The 26,803-nt window shown below is 33.9% G+C and overlaps 1 protein-coding gene and 1 pseudogene across 6 annotated transcripts in view; one reads left to right on the forward strand and one right to left on the reverse strand.

Annotated features, from left to right (window-relative positions):
• Nucleotides 1-26,803, forward strand: part of ATRX (ATRX chromatin remodeler) — a 308,545-nt gene that overhangs the window by 119,433 nt on the left and 162,309 nt on the right. For all 6 annotated transcript variants that reach the window (XM_057719184.1, XM_057719187.1, XM_057719185.1 and 3 more), the window contains 4 exons: nt 4,086-4,158; nt 15,012-15,145; nt 15,603-15,779; nt 23,163-23,256. In XM_057719184.1, coding sequence (XP_057575167.1) covers nt 4,086-4,158; nt 15,012-15,145; nt 15,603-15,779; nt 23,163-23,256 — 478 coding nt within the window. The remainder of the gene's footprint in view (nt 1-4,085; nt 4,159-15,011; nt 15,146-15,602; nt 15,780-23,162; nt 23,257-26,803) is intronic.
• On the reverse strand, nt 17,645-18,142 carry LOC130842528 (coiled-coil-helix-coiled-coil-helix domain-containing protein 2-like; annotated as a pseudogene).

The following is a 26,803-nucleotide window of genomic DNA, read 5'->3' on the forward strand; positions in this document are numbered from 1 at the left end:
CCCTCTTGAATAACTACATTATTTAATTTTCTCTGAAGTCAGTCAAATGCAGGAATATTTACTGTTTAGGAAAACACCATTTAAAAATTCTTTAGAGATTTACTAGAAACTCTCCATTTTTTGGTCATCATTGGGAGGTATTTGAAACATTGTTAGTATTCTATATCAGGTATACCGAGTTTGTTGGGTAAATTTCTTTATCAATGTTTAATGCTTTTCTTTGGAGTAATGAAAAGTAATTTATGAAGGAAAATCAGACTGGTGCTAGTAGTTCAGTAGCTATTTACTCAGGTGTTGGAGATGAGTGCTTGGTACGGGTATAACATAGTATGTGAAAGTTGTAACTGCTTTGCCATGCATCTGACTTTTTAAATCGGGCAGATTAACTTTGTGTCCCATGAAATCCTCAGGAAAATTTAAATTTACTTTATTGAAACTCTTTGCTGATGCTTATCAACTTTTTTCTAATGACATGAACAGGTATTTCCATTTTTAACACTTAACAAAATAGAGGAAGAAAGAAATCCAGAAAGTAGATGGATTACCCTACCCTGATGAGATAGAGCACTAGACAAATCAAGTTTGGGTCAACTAGTCAATGATACTCCCCCCAGAAAATGAGAAGATAAAAGTCAGTAAAACCTGTCAATTAACCAGGGACACTTAAAATTTATTTTAATTTTTTTATAAAGTAGATTTCGCATATATCTGTGTTCCCAGAATAAGCAAAATGTTAAAATTTTTCCTTTCATTCATTTCGTTGGGATTTTCCATTTATCCCAGTTGGATTTCAGTGGAATTAACTTGAATCTTGACTTTTTAGTAAAACTTTAAATCACTTTTACGGAGCTCCTGTGAGTTGATTTGAAAACCAAGTGTGATATGCACAGTATACTCAGTTTAATGCTCTGCTCTATCGGATACCTAGATGGAGTTCTGCTTATATGTCTGTTTTAACTATAAGTCTGCAGTCCCTGATATTCTTGGGGCCTAACGTATTTCAGGATTTTCAATTCTTTTGTTTTTAAGAAGATAATATAGAGTAGCTATCATATATTATATAGTAGCCCTAGTAGGTCCTGAGGCCCCATAATCAAACACATTAGTATTTCTGCAGCAAAACATATGAACATTTACATGTAAGAGGAAAAAACAGTTCAGATTAGATTTTGCTGCCAAATGAACTTTGGCACCACCTTAACAAAACTTTAAATTTTGAAAGCTTTTTGGATTTTTGAATTGTGCATCAGATTGTGGACTTGTATTCAAAACATAATATAATAGTTGCCTGGATAGCAAATCAGTGTTTTAGTTATCAGGTTGAAAAAACTCTTATTAAGGATTAAAGTGTGAGAATAATAAATTGTGATGAGTTACATAGAGTATTCTCATTAGCAAATTCTAGGCTACTGAACTAATCAAACTTTGGAAAACCTGGTTTCCATGGCAAAACAGCCTCCCTGGTGAAATCCACGTTTGATTCCAAATAATAATTTTCATTTCCCCAAATCTCACTTAATTTGACACATATGAGGGTTTCTATGATACAATTCTCATGTTTGGAACTATTAATACCTAGTGTAATAAATAATACATATTCATTACCTCTTAATAAGAGATGGAAACATATGGGAAATACTCAGAGGGTTCATTTCCTTTTTCTTGTGTTTATATTCAGAGAAGCCTTGAGAATGCTGCACTTTAGGGGAGATGCCAGTCTCTCAACTATTTGGTGGGACAAGCCTTGTTGTTCAGATTTCCTTCACCCTGGATGTTTCTTGGACTGATTGCTTAAGATGAAAAAAAGGAAGATAAATTTGCTAGGGAATTAACTCATCTAAAAATTGGACTTTGTCAACTATACTTCAATAAAAAATAAAATGTAATTTAAAAATTAAAAATTGGACTTTGTCAGTAGAAATATTTAGGCAGAAAAGACTATGCAGGGTGTTGAAAATAAGCACTATGTAAAAAGCACTGGTTTTCAAGATAAGTTTGGGTGTGAGCCAATGACAAGTGGCATTCGTTAAGAATTTGCTTGCATGTGTATATAAGCATGCTAAATTTATTTATTTTCCTAATATGTCCAACTTAATTTAGGTGACAGTTATTATGAGCTCTTAAGTCTCCCCTGCTCCCATGAGTTTAGAGGATTCCAGTTTATTCAGCAATAGTTGGCTATCCTGTTACAGGGTACAACATTTTCCCAGAAATTGGGGCTCAGGAATGGCATGACCAACCAAAATGAAGAACACAGTCATAGGAGAGTACAGTCCAGTGAGCAAGATAGACATAGATAAATCATTATTTTAAAAAAAAGAATACCAGAAGAAAGACATAAAACTAAAATGGGGCTGTGTGATAAATAGCAAGTGAGCCATTTAATCTAAATATCGGAGGAAGACTTAAAAGAACAGGTAGCATTTGAACTTGACTTTGAAGGAGAGATTACATTTTCAGAGGTGTAGTAAAGAGGAACAATGGTATTATCAGTAGTAGCATTTCAGTTGAAGATTAGTCTTTTTGAATGAGGTATTAATTGTGAGTTTGCTAAGATATTGTGAGATTTATTTTTGCCTTTCTACGTTTAGCATATTTCTATCCTGAACCTGTAGGTGTCTGTGTTCCTTATGGATTTTCTTCTCCAACATTTCCCCCCAGTATTTTATTATGAAAAAATGTTAAATATACAGAAAAGTTTCTACAGTTAACGTGCTGTATTTGCTTTATCACATACTTATCTATATATCCTATCTATCCATCAATGTACCTAACTTTTCCCCCCTTTTAACTGTTTATTTTGCAATAATTATAGATTCACAGGAAATTTCAAAAAAATGTATACAAGGAGGTCTTGGATGCCTTTCATTAATTTCCCTCCAATGGTAACATCTTTCATAATTATAGTACAGTGTCAGAACCAGGAAACTCAAGATTGATTCAGATTTCACCAGTTTTACATGCACTCCTTCATTTGTGTGTGTGTGAGAGAGACAGTGTGTGTGTGTGTGTGTGTGTAAGTATAGTTGTATGCAAAATTTGTAATGTGTAGCTTTGTATAATATAACCACCATGACAACCAAGATATTGAACAAGGTTCACTTGTGCTACCCCTTATGCACACTCCCTTGCATATCCCTATTCTTAACCTATGGCAACTGTTAATCTGATTTCCATCTCTGTAATTTTGTTATTTTGAGATGGAATCATGAAGTGTGTAACCTTTTGAAATTGTCTTTTTTCACTCAGTGTAATGCCCTTGAAATCTTTGATATATTTGAAAGTAAATGGTAAACATTAGCATAATTCTCCCTGGTTACTTCATCGTGTATACTGTTAACTAGAGTACAATGTTTAAATTTTTTTGAGGCAAAATTTACATACAATGAAATGCACAAATCTTAATCGCTTTATAGTTTTAATCAAAGGATAGAAATGTTGCTTTTTATAAGGAAATAACTTTTACTATATTTAAATTATCTCTGGGTGATTCTGTATATAAATACCATACAAATTCAAGTATATTTTAAAAATTACTTGGTACTACCAAGTATTAATAGCATTTTAAAAAATTCTTCAGTGATACAGGAAAAATTAGATATCTGTTAACTTTAAACTTAAAATGGATCACTACAAAGCTTATTTCAGCCAGAAACTTATGCTGATATGATGGTGAATGATAAAAGATTTGTTACTGGGAAGGATGAGTTTTAAAATTCTTGCTCTCTGAGAAGGAACTTTGAAATACATAAGATTCAATTATGTATTATTTTGCTGCTGGCACTTTTTTTTTAAGTTTTTTTTTAATTTTTATAAATTTATTTATTTATTTAATTTATTTATTGGCTGCATTGGGTCTTCGTTGCTGCACACGGGCTTTCTCTAGTTGCTGCGAGTGGGGGCTACTTCTTAAATTCCCCATTGTACTTTCTTTATAAATTCTTTTAATTCATGTTTTGGATCCCAGAGTACAGTTTAGAACTTACTAGTTGTTTTAAAGTGTTTGGCTTTCAGTTTTATTTTACATGGTCTTACTTATAAATATAATTTAAAGCTAATTTTAAGTACACTTTTGTTCCCTCAAGGAGATGAAGCCTTATCTAAATCAGTGCCTGTCACAGTGGATGATGACGACGATGACAATGATCCTGAGAATAGGTATGATTCCATCTGTAAGGACTTTAAAAAGATTATAACACACCCTAGGCGTGGGCACAAACAGCAGCAACGGAACAGCAAGCAGGTTGTAAAAACCAGGAGTGCCTGCCTTAGAAAGACTCGCTCACAGTCTTCCTGCAAGTTTGAAAGAAAGGCCAGAAAATGGGCTAAAGCTCAGAAACCTTAAAAGAAAGTAAATATAAGTATTAACACACCTAGCATAGGGTATGTTATAAATACAGCAATGTCAATTTTTATGTTTCCATGTAAACTGTGATAATTTTTTGAGAATATTTTAATTTTGACAGATTATTTTATTGGTGAAAGTAAATCATATCTCAATAAATTGGTGACAACAGACATCTCTCTCCTCAGTACTTGATTATTGTTTTAAATTGCCATCCAGTGTGGTGGTCCTATTCATTAAAACCTGTTCAAAGTGAAAAAAAGGAGACTGCTCAGATGTTTAAAAAATCACTTTTAAAATAAGTATCAGTTTGCAAAGTATCTAGACTGATTTAGATTTTAACAGTTTTTCAAATAAAATAGAAGTAGACAGTATGATAGTATTAACTTTAATAATACTTACAAACAATAGGTTTAAATGTGAATAGTGTAGCCTGCACAGATTGACTTAACTAAGGGATAGCTGGAAGAAGAAAAAAAAATAAAGATACACCCATATTCTAGCAATGAAGAATAAAGAAAACAAAGGTATTAAAGAATATGACCATAATGTTTTTACACATTTTTAAAACCCTTCTGGGACTATAGGATCCCCCACACTCATAATCTTCAACAAGAAGACAGTGTGGTGTAGTGGATGGAACTTTGGAATAATGGGGATAAGAATATCTGACTCCTAATTCTAACTTTTCTTTGTGATCTTGGGCCAAAATTTTCTGTTCTCTAAAACAACAGGGTTAGATGAAATGTTCTCAGATTAATTCTAGCACCAAAAATCTGTGATAGACTTGAAGTTTTCCTACAGAGTACTGTATTAACCATCCATTTATTCTAATAGTAATCTCTAATAATTAAGAAAACATGAAAATAAACATGTAATTTTTGTGTTATAATTTTGTAAGGAATTAACTTTGAGTTGGTAAATGCTGTGGGGCCAGCTATCACTCTAGCTCTGTTTTATATCTTGCTGATGCTGATAGGTTTTTCTGTTTCAAAGATCAGCATTCTCCTAATTAAGAGGAGAGCATTTTTATTAAGGTGAATGAACAATTTTATTTGGCACTTTTGAATAGAGCTTGATGACAGATACAAAGACTCAGATGCTGCTTTACCTACTTATTTTTTTATTATAAATATATATCCAATTATTTTCTGGGATAGGGGTGGGGTCCAGAATGAAATGGTGAAGGCATACATTTTATTCATCAGAGATTTTATATAGTATATGATCACAGTGAGATTATGAAAGCATTTCAAATTTTATTCTCTTTTAAAATGCTTTAATTCCTCTTCATTTATTTATGCTACTATTTGTTTTCGTGTAAATCATAAGGCCTCAAATGTTATTGAAAGGGTAATAATGTTTAAAACATGCTATATCCTAATTTACTTATGAGTTATGAACCTTAATTTCCTATTTAAACACCAAATGACAGTGTCATTAAGGTATGATGATTTTTACTTGTGTTAGAGCTTTTCAAAATAAAAATATCATTTTCATCTTTTAAGTTGCTTGATCTTATCTCTCTGTAACTGGCAAGTATTTTATTGAAAGGTATCTTTAAGTCCATCTTGTGTTTGTGATTAAAAAATACAACTCTGTTGAGTACTTCTGAGAGGAATTGAATTTTACCACAAGCATGTTTTTCTTTATATTCAGTTTAATGTGCTTTTATAAAATATGCCATTAATAACTTGTTTCATATCCAGTATACCAAAGAGGTTTCTAATACCCATGGGTTATCTAATGATGGGGATACAAATGCCTTCTTGAATTATTTTAGTATAGACAGTGTACTTGAGCATATTTGAATATGCACTAAGCAACTTTAAAATTTCTTTTCAGATCATGATAAAATCTTGGAATTATTTTTACCTTCCACATTTTGAGTAGGATGTATTTTGGTAGACAGCATATTGTAATTGTGTATAAATTTGTACACAATTGTGTAATTGTGTATACATTGTGTATAAATTTCATGTGCTTTGCCTTTTTAGCAGTATTGTAATACATTTTCAGTGTTGATGTTTATGGAGAGGTAAATAGTGTATTAATGCAAATGGTTAAGTATTTGGATGCAATAAATTTCTCTAAAACTTTTTTCTTGTTCAAGCATTTAATTTTGATTATAATCCATCTTTTCATGAGAGTTGAAAGAATTTGTTAGAACCAAGATATGTAGGCTAGTTTGTAGCCAAAGAAATTTTGATTAGTTCTGAAATTGAGAAAGTAAATACTTTATATTTCTCAAAACATATGTACTTATATATGACATATTTACTTATATAGATGTGTGTAAAAGTTTTAAAGCAGATTTTACTATCATTTATCTTTTTTGTTTTAAAGTTATAATAGCTTTTGAGGTTATTTAAAGAACTTAGTCATGTCCTGAATATTTTTAGTAAGTGGGAATAAATAAGTTTCTGTTATTTTAACATACTATTATGTAGTATCATTCATATTTGACAGTAAATGTATGCTGTTGTGAGGTAGAGTGGTCTAACTTGTAAAATAATTTCTATGTAATAGACATTGACAAAAATTAATAGGTTGAACAACAGTTTAACTTTTATAATTTTTTGACTGAGCTTTATAGAAAAAATTATATAAACAACAGACTAACTTTATATTTTGAATTTTGTATAACTGAGAATTTACTTCAAATTTTATAGCTTAGACTTTATGTACTTTTTGAAAGGGAGAATAATAATATCAGTGTGTCAGGTTATTTAAATTATACAATGTAATTTTAAAGTCATTTATTTGAATGTCCCATTATGTTAATGTTGCCTTTCAAATACCTGTTAGTTATGTTTTAAATTGGTTCTTTCACTGAAAGGATATTTAATGTCCTATACGTGAATACCTGCACTGTGAATTAGTGTTAGTCATAAGATGGTAGTGTATTCAAGTTCAGAAGTGATAGTGTTGAGGATTATTAAACCAGGCTTTTCTTTAGAGGTTGCATACTAAACAATTACTGAAGAATCCATTCCTCCCAAAAAAGAATTATTTTCAGAATATTCTTTATTTGTATTTTTTACAGGGCATGGAAAATATTTAAAACCAAGCTTTTTTTTTTTTTTTTTTTTTCCTTTAAGCTCTTTGTTGGAATATAATTGCTTTACACTCTTGTACCAGCTTTTGAGGTACACCAAAGTGAATCAGCTGTATTTATACTTATATCTCCATATCCCCTCCCTCCCGCAACTCCCTCCAGCTCTCCCTGTCCTGGCCCTCTAAGGCATCACCCATCATCGAGCTGATCTCCCTTTGTTATACAGCAACTTCCCACTAGCTATCTGTTTTACAGTTGGTAGTGTATATATGTCTATGCTACTCTCTCACTTCGTCCCAGCTTCCCTTTCACCCCCCGACCCCCCAACCCCATGTCTTCCCATCCATTCTCTGCATCTGCATCCTTATTCTTGCCCTGTTGCTGGGTTCATCAGTACCATTTTTTTTTTTTTTAGATTCCATATATATGAGTTAGCATACAGTATTTGTTTTTCTCTTTCTGGCTTACTTCACTCTGTATGAAGACTCTAGGTCTATCCACCTCATTATACATAGCTCCATTTCATTCCTTTTTATGGCTGAGTAATATTCCATTGTATATATATGCCACATTTTCTTTATCCATTCATCTGTTGATGGGCATTTAGGTTCCTTGCATGTCCTGGCTATTGTAAATAGTGCTGCAGTGAACATTATGGTACATGTTTCTTTTTGGATTATGTAAAACCAAGCTTTTAAAAGGAAAAAATTAGATTGCTAGATTTTTTTCCCTAAATCAGGATTCTGTTTTTTAATTCCAGTTTTGCTTAAGAGCTGAGGTTTTTATATGGATACCCTCTCCTGCCACACACACACACATATAATTATAGTTGAAAAATGCCTAGTTGGGTCTACTAATACTGCATAATTTTTCTCATAATTTCTCAGTGGGGCTAAATAATTTTTTTCATCGAAGCAAAATTTGATGTCGAGATTGCTTAAAGAAATTGCTATTGTTAATAGAAGTTCTGCTTAATTATTGTGGGACAACACAGTAGCCTTCAAATTTTCCAAGTATTTTATCATTTGGTAATACTTTGCTTTTCAGACTGGAAAACATACAAATGATTATTTTTTCCCCCTACTAGCTCAGTGTAGGTATTCTGTTGATGCAGGCTCTGTGTTGTTAATCCAGCATATTTTTGAAAGTGCTTAATGATTCCTGGATGTTGGTCATGCTAATAAAGATATTTGATGATTGTTTACCTGATTTCAGCAAAGATTAATGGCATGAGTATATCTCAGGTCCCTTTGACATATGACTTTGGTTTCTATTTTAAACACTCTTCCAAATGTTCACTTCTATATGTGTCTTTATCTCTTCTCTATACAAATTTGCTAAATCTGGAGTAATTTTTTTCTGTGAATTTTTTTTTCATGGTGTTCCTATTTGGTTAGCCAAATTGCTTCAGTTCTCCTTTATTGGGCTTGAAAAACAAAGGTAGCATTTTAAATGAGTATTTTACTTGTTTCATGTTTGAGTAGGGGTTTTAAATGTCTGGCAATTTTAAGGCAATTCTTTTTCAATTTACTCTGTGTTTATAGTGCAGGTAAGTATTGTAAGTAGATAAGATCTATTTGTAGGTATCTAAACTGGTTACAGTTGCCACCTGCTCTCTTTTTTTACCCTAGAGTTCCCAGCAAGGAAAGAAATATGGTCAGTAGGGGTGATGTCTCTGCTTAAGATATAAACATTACGTTCAGCCTTCCTTTCCTATTCTCTATTCTTTGGTGATATTGTATTGGAACTTTCAGATAATAAGAAAAAGCCCCCTCCCCCCACAAGGGAGAGTTTGGATTTTCTTGTGTTAGCAAAAAAGGTTCATTTTTCTGACTATTTAGTCTTTGTCTTTCACAATGAATTTTAAAAATAAAATTGAGGGCTTCCTAGGTGGCGCAGTGGTTAAGAATCCGCCTGCCAATGCAGAGGACACAGGTTCAATCCCTGCTCCAGGAAGATCCCACATGCCGTGGAGCAACTGAGCCCATGCACCAAAAAAAAAAAAATAAAATAAAATAAAATTGAGACAAATTCTGCTTTTACTTTTCAAGTATAAAAAATATTGAACTCATTCTTTACTATGATCAAATTTTCTAAATTTATGTCAATGTTAATAAAATTTTTCTTGTTAAAATTTCCTCTAAAACTGGCTTTGATTTTTACATGAAATCAGGGAATACACATTTTGTAATTTGAGCCCATGTATAAATTGCTAATAAACTGTGGGTTCATAATTTCATATGGCTTTTATTTTTCTACTCCTAAGATTTTTTTAAAAAAAGTTATTTTATACTAATTATTTTAAGAAAACAGTGATGTTTTTCATTAACTGCAAACAATGTAGAACATATGACTTAAAAAAAGTTTCAAACTGTTGTGTAGCTTTTTGGTTATTTAGTGACTTCATCATTATCTCATGAATGGCACTACTTTTACATACAGATCATCATGCCTTGGTTATAGTTTTTCATAGAAAGTTTCGTATCAAGATACTAATTTTGGGGAATTCCCTGGCAATCCAGTGGTTAGGACTTTGTGCTTCCACTGCAGGGGCCTCGGGTTTGATCCCGCAAGCTGAGTGGCCAGGCCAAAAAAAATAAAATTTAATTTTAAAAAAGATACTAATTTTGAACCAGAATTTAAAAATACTAGTTTTTGAAGTTGAGGAATTCCATTGTAATTCTCTGATTTATTTTTTATTTATTTTTATTTTTTATTTATTTTTTTGCCACACTGTATGGCATGCGGGATCTTAGTTCCTTGACCAGGGATTGAACCCTTGCCCCCTGCATTGGGAGCGCAGAATCTTAACCACTGGATCACCAGGGAAGTCCCCAAAATGTTTTATTTTTTTTTCTCAACCTGAAGTACATAACACTTGTTAAAACAAAGCCTCTCTCCTTACTAGGATATGTGTTCCTCACCGTGCTCTTACAAAAAATATTCAACATTTTTTTTTTTACTGTAGTCGTTTGAATTGTTTTACGTATTAACCTTTTATATATGGTATGATGTTTTACTACTTCATTTACTTAGAAAGTTGTTTTTTTTATCTCTAAACCTATAATGTTACTCAGAATTCTGTTTTAACTATTCTATTGTGATATTGTACACAGAATGTAAAAAAAAAAAAAAACAATTAAAAAATTTGTCACCTTTGTGTATGGTTGGACAGTATTTTGGTCTTCTAAAAATATATTTTTCATTTAAGAAAATTTCTTCAAGCCGGTTTTCAGAACCTCTTAAAAGATAAAACAGTAGATTGCAGGATATTTTCGAGATGGCCTGTCAGTACATTTTAGAGATGGTGCATGCTGGACGAAAGATGTTTAGAACTCTTTTTTTAAAAAAAAATCTTTAAAAATCAAAGCTTGAATTCTTTTACTTCTAAATGCATATTTTGAAAATCCGTGAAATACAGATATCTTTAAGAATGATAGTGTATTGCCCCAAGCACTCATTAGCACAGTAGTAGTGAATGGGTAGAGAATATAGCACTGGCATAGTAAAATTAGTAACAGATTGGGATTAAGGGTTTTAGGTCCTGCTCCTGGCTTTGCCACTAACTAGCTTTGTTTATTTGCCCAAGTTATTTCCCCTCTCTAAGCCTGTTTCCTCACCTGTAAAATGACAGAATTGGACTGTAAGGTCCCTTCTTTTAGCTCTGACATTCTGTGTTGCTTTTGTAATGGCTGTTTCTCTAAAATTCCCTAGTGCAAGAGATCTTTCTCTTGATGGCTCCTTTTTAAGAAACTCAGTGAGTGTCTTGAAGTATCGATTTAGCTACCAGAAAGAGGTGGTTTACTTTCTTTTCCTATTTACGTGCTTAAACAAGAGGCATTACTGATTTCCTTTATAGATAGGATCAGAATTACTAAAGGCTTTCTTGGCTTTCTCTCTCTCTCTGTGTGTGTCTCTGTCTCTGGTTGCTTGTTCGTCTTTGCATTTTTGGGCTCATTCCTTATTTTATTTTTGCTTTATTTTAGTAGATGAAGGTGCAAGGTGTAATAAGGCATTATCTTTTCTTAGTATTCATTATGTGATTTAGATGACTTAGCTTGTTTGAGTTTTGGAGTTCTATTATTTATTCTTCCATGCACCAGTTCTGATCATTGTTTGTTTGTGGGTTTTTACCCTCCCTCCCGTATTGTTTTGCTTTTTTCCCCTCTCCCTTCCCTCCCTTTCAGGAGAATGGAGGAGTGGCTCCATTACTTCCGGTTCTGCCCAGGTTTTCTGCCACAAGAGTGGCACAACCTGTGCCTCTATGCCTCTGATAGAGTCGTGACTGCTTTGGATGCTACACCTGCCCCAAGATGTAATGTTGAGCATTGAGATTCCAGGGGCAGTACCTTGTTGCCTGGATGATTTTCTCAGAAACGTCTTGGAAAGCCTCAAGAAAGGAAACTTCAGAGCAAACAGAATCAACTAGGGATCATGACTATACATCCATCACATGCATACCAGCACGAGTCCAGCCGAGGCCTCAAAAATGATGCTTTGCCAGCCTCAGCTGCTTCTCAGGTGATGATGTCCTTGAAGTCTCTGTGGCTCGTGACTCAAGAGTTAAGGTAGTGAAGTTTCCCTTAAAGCATCTCACAGCAGGCTTTGTAGGTGGGACACATCTCACTTCAACATGTTTGCTGAATACTCAGGTTGATGGTCAGCCTCAGCCCTTAGGTCCTTCAAATTAAGTTCTAACTTTGAGGTGTAGGTTATGCGATAGGCTAGCTGTGTGATACAGTATGTCTTTGACATATTGGATGTGAGCCATCAGCCGTAATTTATGCAAAATAATTTAACTTTATTATTCTTTTTAGTACTTAGTATATGTGGCTATACATTAGGCTTTCCTTTGCTCAAAAGGTGTTAGAGGGCAAATCTAAAACATCTTAGTGAGGTAAAGCTTAGGGAGTCTCCATCACTTTATATAACTTTCAATTTGGAGAACAATGAGCATTCTCTGAAGTTTGTAATTTTTTTCTGCTTCTAAAGTGTCTGTGATTGTTCTGTATATTATGATCTTACTGAAGGTTGTTGATAAATCAAGTAATTCTTCAGTGTGTGGATCTCATTTTATTTTCCATGATTTATTACGTGATTTTTTTAGTTGGTATAGAATCTTACTCTTTTACATATTTCATAGTTCTTAGTTTCTTCATGACAGTCCAGAACTTTAGTATTTGTAGGGTTACGTATTTTGACTTTCCGTTTAGTAGACATGTTAGGAGTCTGGAGTTTAAAAGAAGAAATATTATGTGGTTTCTTAAAATTAACAACCAAGTCTTTATAGATTATATGGAATTTGACATTTTTGAACTTGTAAATATAAGCTGAAATCAGGTGATTGAACTAACCTTTAGAGTAACTAAATTAATAATTGTATTTTTGTTGGCTATTGTTGTACCACCCAAATATATAAGATCTTGTAACTGCAAGTAAACTATGTTTTTCTATTTGTAACCTAGTATCCAGTGCTTCATGTTATACATACAGTCGCATACACACATATTTATTCATTCCAGAACAGTGGTTTTACTCAAATTGGCTTGAGAAAGTTTTTCCTTGTTCATGGGAAATGACAATATAGTGTGTATTAAAGATGATTTTAGAGTTTTAGAAAGATGCTTTTAATAAATTTAAAGAACCACCCTTTATTTTGAAACTGTTTCCTAATTTGTGGAGGGTGTGTTTATTCTTTATAAAATGATGAAAGTAAGTGATATTTGGGTTTAAATCTTTTTCTTGACAAAATGAAAAGTTGGCAACCTTACATTAGTCCCCATTTTAAAAACATTTACCGTGTGCAACCCAGGTCAGCAAAACACTGAGTAGAAGTTTAAGAGCAACGAACACTTTATTGCTCAATTCCAGCAGGGTTTATTTATTTATTTATTTTAAAAAATTTTTAAATTTTTTCGATGTGGACCATTATTAAAGTTTTTTATTGAATGTGTTACATTATTGCTTCTGTTTTATATTTTGGTTTTTTGGCCATGAGCCATGTGGGATCTTAGCTCCCCAACCAGGAATTGAACCTGTACCCACTACATTGGAAGTAGAAGTACCAACCACTGGACTGCAAGGGATGTCCTCAACTCCAGTAGGATTTAAATTGGAGTGATCTAATCTCTGCTTTATTAAAATGCAAATCAAGTTGGAAACCCTCAGAAAAGCTAACTCATCTGTGGTTTCCTCTTGCAATTGGTAATTCTCTGTGTTGTTTTAAATATTCCCTATCTTTCTGTTTAGGGGGTAGTACCAAAGTGCATATAGTAAACATTTATGGAAGTGATTAGCTATTTTGTTTGCTTCAGCCAGTTTAGGTGCCTCTGTGTGTTTAGGTGCCCCCCCCCCCCCTTTATATATGTATACACACACACACATACACACTTTGAGAATGAATAGCAATGAACAATCTTTCAGATAAAGTTAAGAAGGCATTAACATGCATTAACATCTCCTACCATTGAATGAATTCTAGATTTAAATGTGAGTGCATGTTAAGCAATAAAAAGAGGAGTTTCAAATCCCAAAGCAACAAAAGTTCATAATTCCAACTGCAAGTTTTTGGCTGAGCTAGAGTCATTCTTGATTGCAGAGTAGTTGTTTAAACACATAGAAGTTAGTTCATGGAAAACCAAGAATCATGGCAACTTTTGAGCCTTTCTGTAAGGTATTTCTTTGTTACTTTGATTTATGAATTTATAAACACCACATCTTGCACAAAAACTGCTTTTATCTTAAATTTGCAGATGTCTTCCTTTAGTGCCAATGTGGAAATTTATTAGGAAAATATTTTAACATAAGATGGTATTAAAGAAGTATTTTCTCATTCTCTTAGCAGTTGATTTTTTCATTAGCAAATTGGCCTTTGAGGAGCATCTTGAAAGATTTTGGTATGTTTGAGGCTCAAGCACTATCTACATTTTTGGAACGTAAAAGCTCATTTATGGTAATCTGTGTTCTTTTGAATATGTATATGGTTAATAACACTCTTGCCCCTTCTCTGCCCTAGTTTGAATATTATTAGGGATTTTTGATTGCTTCAGTACTTAATATGTGTTGTATGCTTTCATTTGGTTAGAAAAATTTATGAAGTAAATTGAAATTTATGGGCTTAAAATATTATTCACTGTTTCACAATAAAGTGGTTTATTACACACTGATTTTCTAAGAATATGTTTTGCTGTCGAATTAATCCTCTCATGTGGAGTTTTGTGTTGGAATGCCATTTGTCTGAGTGAATTGATTCACCGTTGTGGGGCTGTCTTATATTGTAGTTGTTGAATGGTGGCCGCAGAGCAAGTATAGGATTGTAAAGTTATCCAGCATGAAGTTGCAATTGGTCAAAATAGTTAGTAGAAATGTCCCTGAGATTTTTTCAATATATTGCAGAATTGTATAGAACTGGGAGAAAATCAGTGCTAAGAGCATTTGCAGAAGTTTGGGTTGGTAGTTTAGGTTAAAATATGGTTTTGATAGACTTTTCTTTATAATAAAAAATCTATTGACATTTATTTCTATTTTGATACACATAATTCCTTTTGTTTTTAATTTGTTACATTTCACCACCAAATATATAGTTTTTATTGTCTTTTTACTCTCAAGAATTGCCAAGAAGATGCTTTTAGAAGAAATTAAAGCCAATCTTTCCTCCGATGAGGATGGATCTTCAGATGATGAATCAGAAGAAGGGAAAAAAAGAACTGGAAAACACAATGAAGAAAACCCTGGAGATGAGGGTGAGCTCCCCAAAGAGAAGTATAGAGTGTCATAATTTGGTTATTTGCCAGTTCAGTCTTTGAAGACTGTCTCACCATGAAATCTCTTAATACATGCATTTGAAGCTTATTAAAATGTTGAAAACTTTACTACCTTTAGTCCTTTTGAATATCTGGTAATAATTGTGCAAGTTTTGTCAGTTACTGCCAATAAACATGATTTTTAAAGGAAAATATTTCTTACCTTTTCAAAAACTCTATAAATGTATACTGGTGATATTTAATCAATATTTAATAATAGTAATAGATCAAGTTTGATATATGAGATTGCATGGTATCACCAGTGAAACCAGGGTAAGTACATAGCTCTGATCAGTTCCATAAATCATGATAATTGTCAACAAACAAAATAGGTAGTTTTTCAACATTTTAAAGGAAGAAAGGCTGAAGGTTTTACTGATTTGTTTTCTCCATTTAGAAGCAAAAAATCAAGTCAATTCTGAATCAGATTCAGATTCTGAAGAATCTAAGAAGCCAAGATACAGACATAGGCTTTTGAGGCACAAGCTGACTGTGAGTGATGGAGAATCTGGAGAAGAAAAAAAGATGAAGCCTAAAGAACACAAAGAAACCAAAGGCAGAAATAGAAGGAAGGGTAAGGCATTTTAATTCTGATAGTAAGGAACATACTGGTTTTATAAACAAAGTATAGTAGTGACATTTAAGTATATCTGCTCCAGCAATTGACCACCTATATTAGGTGAGTATTAGGACACTGACGACAACTATTCTGAGAGTGAAATAAAGAATTTAGAGTGGGAAGATAACCCAGAAACTTGAGAGATGACATAAAGACTGTTTTTGACCTTTAGTAGTCATATACATTTAGATTAAAAAGACAAATATGACAATAAATAAAATATGCATTAAGGTTATGTAGAAAATATAATACTGCCTGTTGCAGCATGAGGGCTCTAGAGCATGCGGGCTCAGTAGTTGTGGTGTGCGGTCTTAGTTCCCCGACCAGGCATTGAACCCGCATCCCTTGTATTGGAAGGCAGATTCTTAACCACTGGACCACGAGGGAGGTCCCAAGTCTGAGTCTTTCTGCATTGAGTTCCAGCATCATGGTAAACATTGAGGATACAAAATGAGTAAGGAAATCATTGTCTTATATGATGATTTTCAACCTGGCTACACATGCAGATCACTTGGATTTAAAAATATACCTATGGCAGGTCTCCGCTCCAAGCCAATTACAGCATAATTGGTGATGGTGGGACCTATGTATCCATATGTTTTAAAAGCATCTCTGATATGATTTTGATATATAGCCAGGTTTGGCAGTCACTGGTTTAGTAAGAATTGTTTACATTAATATTACAAGAAATTATAGTACCATGAGGGTTGTCTTGTATAATAGAGGTATTGTAAAGTGTGGCACTAAGAGGATTTCTTTAGCTTCTTGGGGGCCAGGGGTTATCACCAGAGAAGACTTTACAAAGGTGAAGAACTTCACCTAGCAGATCAAGTTCTAAATGGGGAGCGGGTAGATGTGTTGTGAAGATTCATAATACAAGCAGGGAAAATTTTTTAAAAGCCCCTGCAAATTGTTTAGCACATGGTGGAAGGGATGCAATTAATGTGGTATTGCTGGAATATAGGAGGGAGTAGGGAAAGGACAGCCGGACATTAGGCTGGGGCAATAAGACAGAGACCAAATACTGGAGACCCTTGTAAGCCTGTGTTTCTCAAACTGAAGTACTTGGCAGTGGACTCATGGGTACATGAGGCTGTAAAGTAAACATAGTACATCTCTTTGGTGTCTTCATTTTACTTGAGAGTTGGCGGAGAGCATTCTTGTATTAAATAATCACATATATTGAGCAATTAAATGTGAAAATTTCCTGAGAATTTTGGCTAACAAGAAGTTTAAAGAAAGTGTTTTCTTCTTTGGGGCAGATTCTGAAGACTTTACCCAACTCCTGTCGGGCAGATTAACTCTTCTTTGCCACTTAGGAATAAGGAAGCATTTTTGGAAGTGTCTGAGAAGTACAGTAGGCTCTATAGGATGGAGAGCCATTGAAAGGTTTAAGAATTATTTTTTTAGTTTAAAAATTATTTTTATATTATTGAGACATAATTTGCAAACCATACAGTTTACCTGTTTACAGTGTACCATTTGTTTTTAGTATATTCACAGAGGAGTGCCACCACTTTGTTTTAAAAGAACATTTATTTATTAATCATTTTTTTGGAAAGAAAATCACTTTATTCTAATTAATTTGCAAATAGTAACATTAGAAAAGCATGTTTAAGAGGCCACACAAACCTGCCCAGCCCCAACTCAATACCATCTCAATGGGCTTCTATATGGTGAGAACACCCTCTTCCACTGCAGTCCTGAAGCGCAAAAACTATTAATGATTAAGGAGAGGTTTAACTGGTGTTTTCACACTTTGTATCTTCACTATAAATTATACTTTTAACCCTAAATCAATGTAGTCATGAGAGCTGATTTTTCATGCCTTTAATCGGCACTTCTTCATTAAGCTAATCCGTTTGCCAATCTGCACTGTTGCAGCACCTCGCTGAAACCCTCACAAAGCTTAAGGTCACCCTGGGTCTGGGCACACTCCAAAAACTGTTTCACCTCAAAAAAGTATGGGCCATTCTGCTGCTGCTGTGCCGGTTGGGTTCCCTGAGGCTCCTGGTAAGTGATGTCGGGCCTTGAGGGCTCAGCATTACTTCTTTCACTGAAGCCCTTGGTGATGGCATGAATCAGGGTGTGGCCGATGGCAGAACCTACAGCCACGTAGGCTGCAGTGGTTGCCATCTGGGCCATCAGACCTGGTTGCCGGTGAGCAGCAGCAGCGGAGCCAACAGCAGAAGGTGGAGCCGCTGCTGGTGGCTGAGCAGCGGGCACTGGCCTGGGCACCGCTCTCATCTGAGGTGCGCACAGGCTAGGTGGACTGGGGGGTCCACGTGGGAACTGCAGCTTCCGCTTCCACGAGGCATCTTAACTGCACAGCAAAGCAGCGTCTAAGAGAGCAAGACTCCTATTTATTAATCTTAAATATTTACAACTCATGAGTTAAAATATTTATCAATTTATTACCAATGGGCTATTTTCTGGGATTTTGTTAGAAAGGGGTTTCACCTCTTATCTTTCCCATTTTTATTTCTGAGGGAAGAGAATTCTAGGTTATCTTTCTGACTTTTTATATGCTGCTTTCTAGATGTTTTAAACCAGTCATCTGGCTATCTCAGTAAATCTCAATGACAGCCTCATTAACAGGCTAGAAATAGTTTCCTGTCTCTCAAAAGAAGGTCCCACTGACTTTTTAGACACTGCCACATAACAGCTCCTAAATAACCTATTTCACAAAAAGCACATTCAATACAAATAATGACATTGAGTGACCTGAAATATACACCCTTAGCATTCCGATGGAAAACCAGAAATGCATAACAGTGATTAAATAATGAAGACTGGCCATGGAATGTCTTCAAGAAACACAGTAATGGGGAACACAAAGGCACAGCAAGGATTTGTGAAGAACATATTGAGGACAACTGATATTTCCACTTAAATAACAAACAAAAACCCCTCCAGGCTAAACAGTTCCTCTGTACACTGCTATTTTTTTAGACCCCAAATAAGAACATCTTTAAAGCTTTAAGAAAATTACTATAAATTACTCTATAACTTATATTTTGCATAGTTTTTAAAATGTTCATAATACTATAATTTATTTACTTAATTTTACATGCTATAAAAATAAATATTGGCATGCATAACTTGATATTGCCACCACTTTTTAAAAAACTTTTTATTTAAGGTATATATACAGAAAAGTGTGCATTTCATAAGTGGACAGCTTGATGGACATGTACAGTACCTAAAGACACAGGACATTCATTACCAGCACTGAGGAATCACAACTTCAGCACAACTACTCATTTTTCCCGTTGAAAGATTTCAACCAAGGATGTAATATGGTCAGATTAGTTGCCTGTTATTCTCTGAGACTGAAGGCTTTAAATCTATTTGGAGGATATTGCCATAGTTAATGTCAAGTGCGACTGTTGTGGTATATGTATAATAGTGAAATTACCCAGTGGAGCTGTGATGTTGTGCAAATAGAGGGCTAAGGAAATAATCTTGGGATCCTAAACATTTAAAGAGCTAAGGAACAACAGCTATCTGTTAAAAAAGGGGAGGAAGGTACCCCCATCAACACATATACTTAACAAGTCATGGATATTTTCATGTAAACGAATAAATAATAGTACCTCATTTTGTGAATGCTTTTCTCATAGATTTCTTTGCAGCATGACTATAAGCTGGTCTTTCAGATTCTGTAAAGGAACTAAGTGATTTAGCATGCTATGTAACAGCATGATTTCCTGTGCATCTTCAACAAAAGGAGAAATATTGATTTTGCCTCTTGAGGTTTAGCTCAGGAATGTAGAGTCCTTTAGTGGGCCAAATACATTTGAAATGCCTTATTGAAACCCAAGTTTTCTGTGACCTCTGTGTTACCACTGTCCTCTTTTGTGGGTAACTTATTAACAAACTGCGTTTTGTTTTGTTTTTTTGGTTCATTTGTGTAGAAGGGAGTAAACTAAGAGTCTATCATATTTATTTTTCTAATATAGGTTATGATCATAGTGATTGATACTACATTTGGAGTTGCATGATTTTCCAAGTTTTGCAAACTCTGGTGTCCCTATATTGTCTGGAAACTTATGTTGGGCAATGGGGAAAAATCAAAAGCTAATAGCCTAGTTATAATATTAAATCAAGTGTAGCATGTGAACTTTAATTTTGACCTCAATTTGAAAAGAGTTATAAAAGTTATTTTGGTGATAATTTCAAAAATGTAATTATTGCCTTTATAGTAGATGATATTAAAATTGATATTATTTTTCTTATGTATTATAATGATATTTAGTTATGTAAGACAGTATCCTTATGCTTAAGGGTTAAATGTCATGATATCGGCACTTAATTTCAAATAGTTCAGTGCAAAAAAGGGTGTGTGTATGACTAGAGAGAGATAAAGCAAATGTGCTAAGTGAATTTAGGAGAAGGGGTAGAGCTGTTCATTCAAAAATTCTTTCAAATTTTTGGTAGGTTTGAAAAATTTCAAAATAAAATGTTTGATGAAAAATTAATACTAGGCTTAAAATTGTGTTTAATCACAGGATTTGTTTGTGTATGTGGACACCTGTGTCCTCCCAAATTCCCAATTGCTTAGCAGTTCTTTTTTACTATTGTTTTTTGATTTTTATTGTGGTAAAATATGCATAACATAAAATTTTAACCATTTTTAAGTTTTTGAAGCAATTCAGTGGCATTAATATATTTGCATTGTTGTGCAACCATCAACACTGTTTCCAGAATTCTTTCATCATCCCAAGCTGAAACTCACTAAACAATAATTCCTCTTTCCCCTCTTCTCCCATAGCAAGTCTTTATATTATTTATGCCTACCTATGTTTTTTCGGATAGAACAGACCTTTGATTCTGATGTCAGCTCATGATAGATATTCTAAAACTATTTTATCTTAAAATAATTTTATAGAAATGTTGCAAAAATAGTGTGGAATTCCTATATACGTTTCACCCAGCTTCCCTAATTTACCATTTTATACTTACTATAGCACAATGATCAAAACCAGGAAATTAACATTGATACAATACTATTAGTTTAACCATGGTTTGGCAAACTACACCTGTAGGCTAAATCTGACCTTCTGCCTGTTTTTATAAGTAAAGGTTTATTGGAGCACTGTCATACTTATTCAGTTATTGCTTTTATGTGTTTACAGTGGTAGAGTTGAGTAGAGATGAGTGGTTGCAACAGAGACCATATAACCTATAAAAGTTGAAAATACTTACCATCAGACCTCTGACCTCTGATGTAAACTGTAGATTTTATTTGGTTATCATTATTTTTCCCATAGGTGTTATTTTTTTACTTTGGAATCCAATCTAAGATCCCACGTTGCATTCAGTTGTCTTCTCAATCTACTCCAATCTGTGACAGTTTCTTTGTCTTTTCTTTCATGACCTTGATACTTTTGAAGACTATTGATCAGTTATTTTCTAGACTGTCCCTCTGTATGTATTTGTCTAGTGTTTTCTCATGGTTAGATTTAGATTATTAAGCATTTTGACAAGAATACCACAAAAGTGATATTGAATCCTTCTTGGTATATCGTACCAAGGGTGTATGATGACAATATGTCTTATTATTGGTAATGTTAACCTGATTAAGTTGCTTAAGTTGGTGTCTGCTGGGATTTTCCACTGTAAAAAAAAACCCTATTTTTCTGTTCATATTTAATGAATATCTTGTGGGGAGATACTTTGAGATAGTACAAATATCCTGTTTCTCATCATACTTATGCCCACTTATTTTATTTTACTTTATTATTTTATTTTTAAAAAATCTTTTAGCATGTATTTTATTGTTTAACATTTTTGATTGAGATACATAACATCATAATAGTTTCAGTGCTCAGGTATGCCCACTAATTTTAGTATCCAACTGAGCAGTTTTTACTGTGATGTATGTTTAAGTGGTGATTTTCAGTTTCTTTCATTACTTCTAGGAAGAGTTGTTTCCCCCTATTTATTTATCGTAATGCTTATATTAATATGGACTTGTAGAGAGGTATTTATTATATTCTATGAGTTATAATCCAGTTGTTCATTTTGTTGCTCAGATTGTTCCAGCTTTTGTTATTGGGAAATTCTTCAAGTTGGATCATGTGTCCTTTGAATATATCCCCATCATTTTTTGAGCACTGGTTTACTTTCTGGCACCACAAGATAGTCCAGGTTCATCTTGTATTTTCCCTGCTTGGCTTCCTCTGGCTAGAAAGACATGGGTATTCTCCTGGGGTTTCATTTTAATTTTTTTAAAGGAATCCTTATTTTATTATTTTTATTTTATTTATTTTTGGCTGCATTGGGTCTTTGTTGCGGCACATGGGATCTTTCGTTGCAGCATGTGGGCTCTTAGCTGCAGCGGGGGGGCTTCTCTCTAGTTGTGGCATGTGGGTTTTCTCTTCTCTAGTTGTGGCACGCAGGCTCCAGGGCACATGGGCTCTCTAGTTGAGGTACATGGGCTCAGTAGCTGTGGCGCATGGGCTTAGTTGCCCTGCGGCATGTGGGATCTTAGTTCCCTGACCAGGGATGGAACCCGTGTGCCCTGCATTGCAGGACAGATTCTTTACCACTGGACCACCAGGAAAGTCCCTCTCCTGGGGTTTTAGATGCCTGTGTCTTAGTGGCAATTTTAATACAGAAAAATAAAGTTTTGGAGAGAAAAATAAAATTGGGGATTCACCTTATATCCTTGTGATATGCAGGGCTCAGCTCCCTTTTCCCATTGCTGTGGCTAGACGTGGGATTCTTCCAGAGCTTTCCTGTCAGCACCCTCTGCATAGTTTTGGAATTCAGCCGGCCTTCCTATCAAAACCAAGAAAGAAAGGAGGGGAAAAAAAACATGACATTCACACTCATACACAATTTTATGGGGATCATTATTCAGATTTTGATTTCAGTCCCCAATCTGCCTGCTCTTATTTCCTTTTCACAGTCCTTAGGTTGTTTTTTAGTGTATTCTGTCTATAGTTTTTAGTTGGCATAAATGACAGAGTCTGTAATCATCCTTAGTCTACCTTGGCCAGCCTACTTTGCTTGTTTTAAATAACCAGAATTCTTTTATTGACAGGTAATTTCTCATTTTGTCAATTCATATACAATTAATGCTTATATTCTTTTTTTTAATGCTTATATTCTAATGTAGAATGATAGTTTTATAACTATAGTTGGATTTCACTTAAGTTTTTTATAAATACCATTTGAGTCATTGACGGGTCTAATCTATATGATATAATATATACTATAGATATTATTCTCACAATACTCTGAGTTTAATGTGAAGTTATTGGCAAATTAAGCAAATTGAATTTCTATTGGGAATATTTAATAACTTTTAATATATATTTTTCATTCAAGTGAGCAGTGAAGATTCTGAAGATTCTGATTTTCAGGAATCAGGAGTTAGTGAAGAAGTTAGTGAATCTGAAGATGAACAACGGCCCAGAACAAGGTAAATATATTGTTTTTTCCAAAATTTTAGCAATTAATCTGAATAACCATGCCTCAAATTATTTGTAAAAAGTTTGCTGTTACTTAAGTAAAATATTTAACATTTTGATTTGAAACTAATTGTTAAAATTATTAATTTAAAAGTGCAGATGTAGAAAATGGACTTCAGGACACAGGGTGGGGGACGAAGGGGAAGCTGGGACGAAATAAGAGAGAGGGTAGCATTGACATATATACACTACTAAATGTAAAATAGATAGCTAGTGGGAAGCTGCTGCATAACACAGGGAGATCAACTCAATGATGGGTGATGACTTAGAGGGCTGGGATAGGGAGGGTGGGATGGAGTCGCAGGATGGAGGGGATATGGGGATATATGTATAAATACAGCAAACACTGGCACAACAGTGTAAAGCAATTATATTCCAATAAAGAGCTTAAAAAATAGTATATGTAAAATACTATATATAGTTGAATTGTATGTTCTAAACTAGGTAGACTTTCAGTGTGCAAAAACACTCTTAACTGTAATATTTCTTTGCTGTGGTGGGAAGTTGTAGTGTAATAGGTAAGAAGCTCTGTAGATAAACTACTTCAGTCTAACTCCTGGCTTTACTACTTCCTGTATAAATGACTACTCTGTGCTTCAGTTTCCTCATCTGTAAAATGGGGGATTACATTATTATTTACCTTATTGATTATTGTGGGCATTAAGTGAGGTGGTACACGTAAAGGGCTTATAATAGTGCCTATTTGGTAATTAGTGCCCCAGGAATGCTAATTATTGCTCTTTGTATAGTACTACTAGTATTATAGTAATTATGATGTGTTTATTCTCTCAATACACATAGCTACTGATCTGGATTACTAGTTATTTAAAATTGTTTTCATCTTACATAGTATTTTAGATAATAATAACCATTCTAAGAAATTTTTTAGTTCCTTCAGAATAATACGATACTTCTAGCAAGTTATCAGTTTGTGTGAGTGTGTATATGTATATCTACATAGGTGTTTGCACTTGTAAATTTTAAAGTATTTGAGGTTCTTATAGATGAATACTTACCAGGTTGTGCCTGGAGTATAGCAACGTATTGTACTTCAGGGGAATATAAAATAACAATAGGATACAATGAGAATTTTACAGCACTGAGATAGAATTCACATAGCCCCAAATTCACTATTTTAAAGTGTAGAATACAGGGATTTTTAGAATATTCACAAAGTTGTGCATCTACTACCACTATCTAATTTCAGAAAATTTCCATCATCCCATAAAAACAGCCTAAACCCCTTAGCAGTCATTTACTGTTCTTTCTGCTTCTCATCCCCTGGCAAAAACTAATCTATTTGTGTATGGATTTACTTATTCTGAACATTTCATATGAATAGATTCATTAACATGTATCATTTTTATAAATGGATTTTTTCATTTAGCATGTTTTCAATGTTTATCTCATCTGTAGCTTGTTTCAGTTCTTTATTCCTTTTTAAAGATATTTTATTGATGTATAGTTAATTTACAATGTTGTGTTAACTTCTGTATAGCAAAATGATTCACTTATACATGTTTATATTTTTTCATATTACTTTCCATTATGGTTTATCATAGGATATTGAATATAGTTCTCTGTACTCTACAGTAGGACCTTGTTGTTTATTCATCCTATATATATAATAGTTTGTGTGTGCTAATCTCAAACTCCCAATCCTTCCCTCCTTCACCCCTCCCTCCCCCCTGGGCACCGCAAATCTGTTCTCTATGTCTGTGAGTCTGATTCTGTTTCATAGATATGTTCATTTGTGTCCTATTCTAGATTCCGCATATAAGGGATATCATATGGTATTTGTCTTTCTCTTTCTGACTTACTTTACTTAGTGTAATAATCTCTAGGTCCATCCAAGTTGTTGCAAATGGCATTATTTCAATTTTTTATAACTAATATTCCATTGTGTGTGTGTGTGTGTATACACACACACACAAACCACATCTTTAGCCACTCATCTGTCGATGGACATTTAGGTTGTTTCCATGTCTTGGCTATGGTAAACAGTGTTGCTATGAACACAGGGGTGCATGTATCTTTTCGAATTGTATTTTGTCTGGGTATATGCCCGGGAGTGGAATTGATGGATCATATGGTAACTCTGTTTTTAGTTTTTTGAGGACACTCCATACTGTTTTCCATAGTGGCTGCACCAATTTACATTCTCACCAACAGTTTAGGAGGGTTCCCTTTTCTCCACACCCTCTCCAGCATTTATTATTTGTAGACTTTTTAATGGTGGCCATTCTCACTGGTGTGAGGTCATACCTCATTGTAGTTTTGATATGCATTTCTCTAATAATTAGCAATGATGAGAATCTTTTTATGTGCTTTTTGGCCATCTGTATATCTTCTTTGGAGAAATGTCTACTTAGATGTTCTGCCCATATTTTTGATTGGGTTATTTTTTGTTGTTGTTATTGCACTGCATGAGCTGTTTGTATATTTTGGAGTTTAATCCCTTGTTGGTCACATCATTTGCAAATATTTTATTGCATTCTGTGGGTTTTTTCTTTTTGTTTGTGGTTTCCTTTGCTGTGCAAAAGCTTTTAGGTTTAATTAGGTCCCATTTGTTTACTTTTGTTTTTATTTTCATTACTCTAGGAGGTGGATCCAAAAAGATATTGCTGTGGTTTATGTCAACGAGTGTTCTGCCTATGTTTTCCTCTAAGAGTTTTATAGTATCGGGTCTTACATTTAGGTCTTTAATCCATTTTGAGTTTATTTTTATGCATGGTGTTATAGAATGTTCTAATTGCATTCTTTTGTGTGTAGCTGTTCAGTTTTCCCAGCCCCACTTATTGAAGAGACTGTCTTTTATCAATTGTATATTTTTGCCTTCTTTGTCATAGATTAATTGACTATAGGTGCGTGGGTTTATTTCTGGGCTTTCTGTCCGGTTCCATTGATCTGTTTTTCTGTTTTTGTGCCAGTATCATACTGTTTTGATTACTGTAGCTTTGTAGTATAGTAGTAGTCTGAAGTCAGGGAGCCTGATTCCTCCAGCTTTTCTTTCTCAGAATTACTTTGGTTGTTCAGTGTCTTTTGTGTCTCCATACAAGTTTAAAAATTTTTTGTTCTGGTTCTGTGAAAGATGCTGTTGGTATTTTGATAGCGATTGCACTGAATATGTAGATTGCCTTGGGTAGTGTAGTCATTTTCACAGTATTGATTCTTCCAATCCAAGAACATGGTATATCTTCTGTTTCTATCATTTTTGATTTCTTTCATCAGTGTCTCTTGTGATTTGGTGACTATCTTTAGTGTTGTGTTTGGATTGCTTTTTCTTCTTTGTGTGTGTATCTATTGTAGATTTTTGGTTTGCAGTTACCATGAAGTTTTGATGTAGCAATCCATATATATATATATACAAAATTGTTTTCAGTTTCTGGTCTCTTAATTTCCAAAGCATTTCCAATATCCTGCATTTGTACTCTTCTCATGATTGCTGATTTGGATGCCATATTTGTCTGTGGATGACTTCCTACCTTTACTGTATGT

The sequence above is a fragment of the Hippopotamus amphibius genome, chromosome X, assembly GCF_030028045.1.
Source record: "Hippopotamus amphibius kiboko isolate mHipAmp2 chromosome X, mHipAmp2.hap2, whole genome shotgun sequence".
NCBI classification, from domain to species: domain Eukaryota; kingdom Metazoa; phylum Chordata; class Mammalia; order Artiodactyla; family Hippopotamidae; genus Hippopotamus; species Hippopotamus amphibius.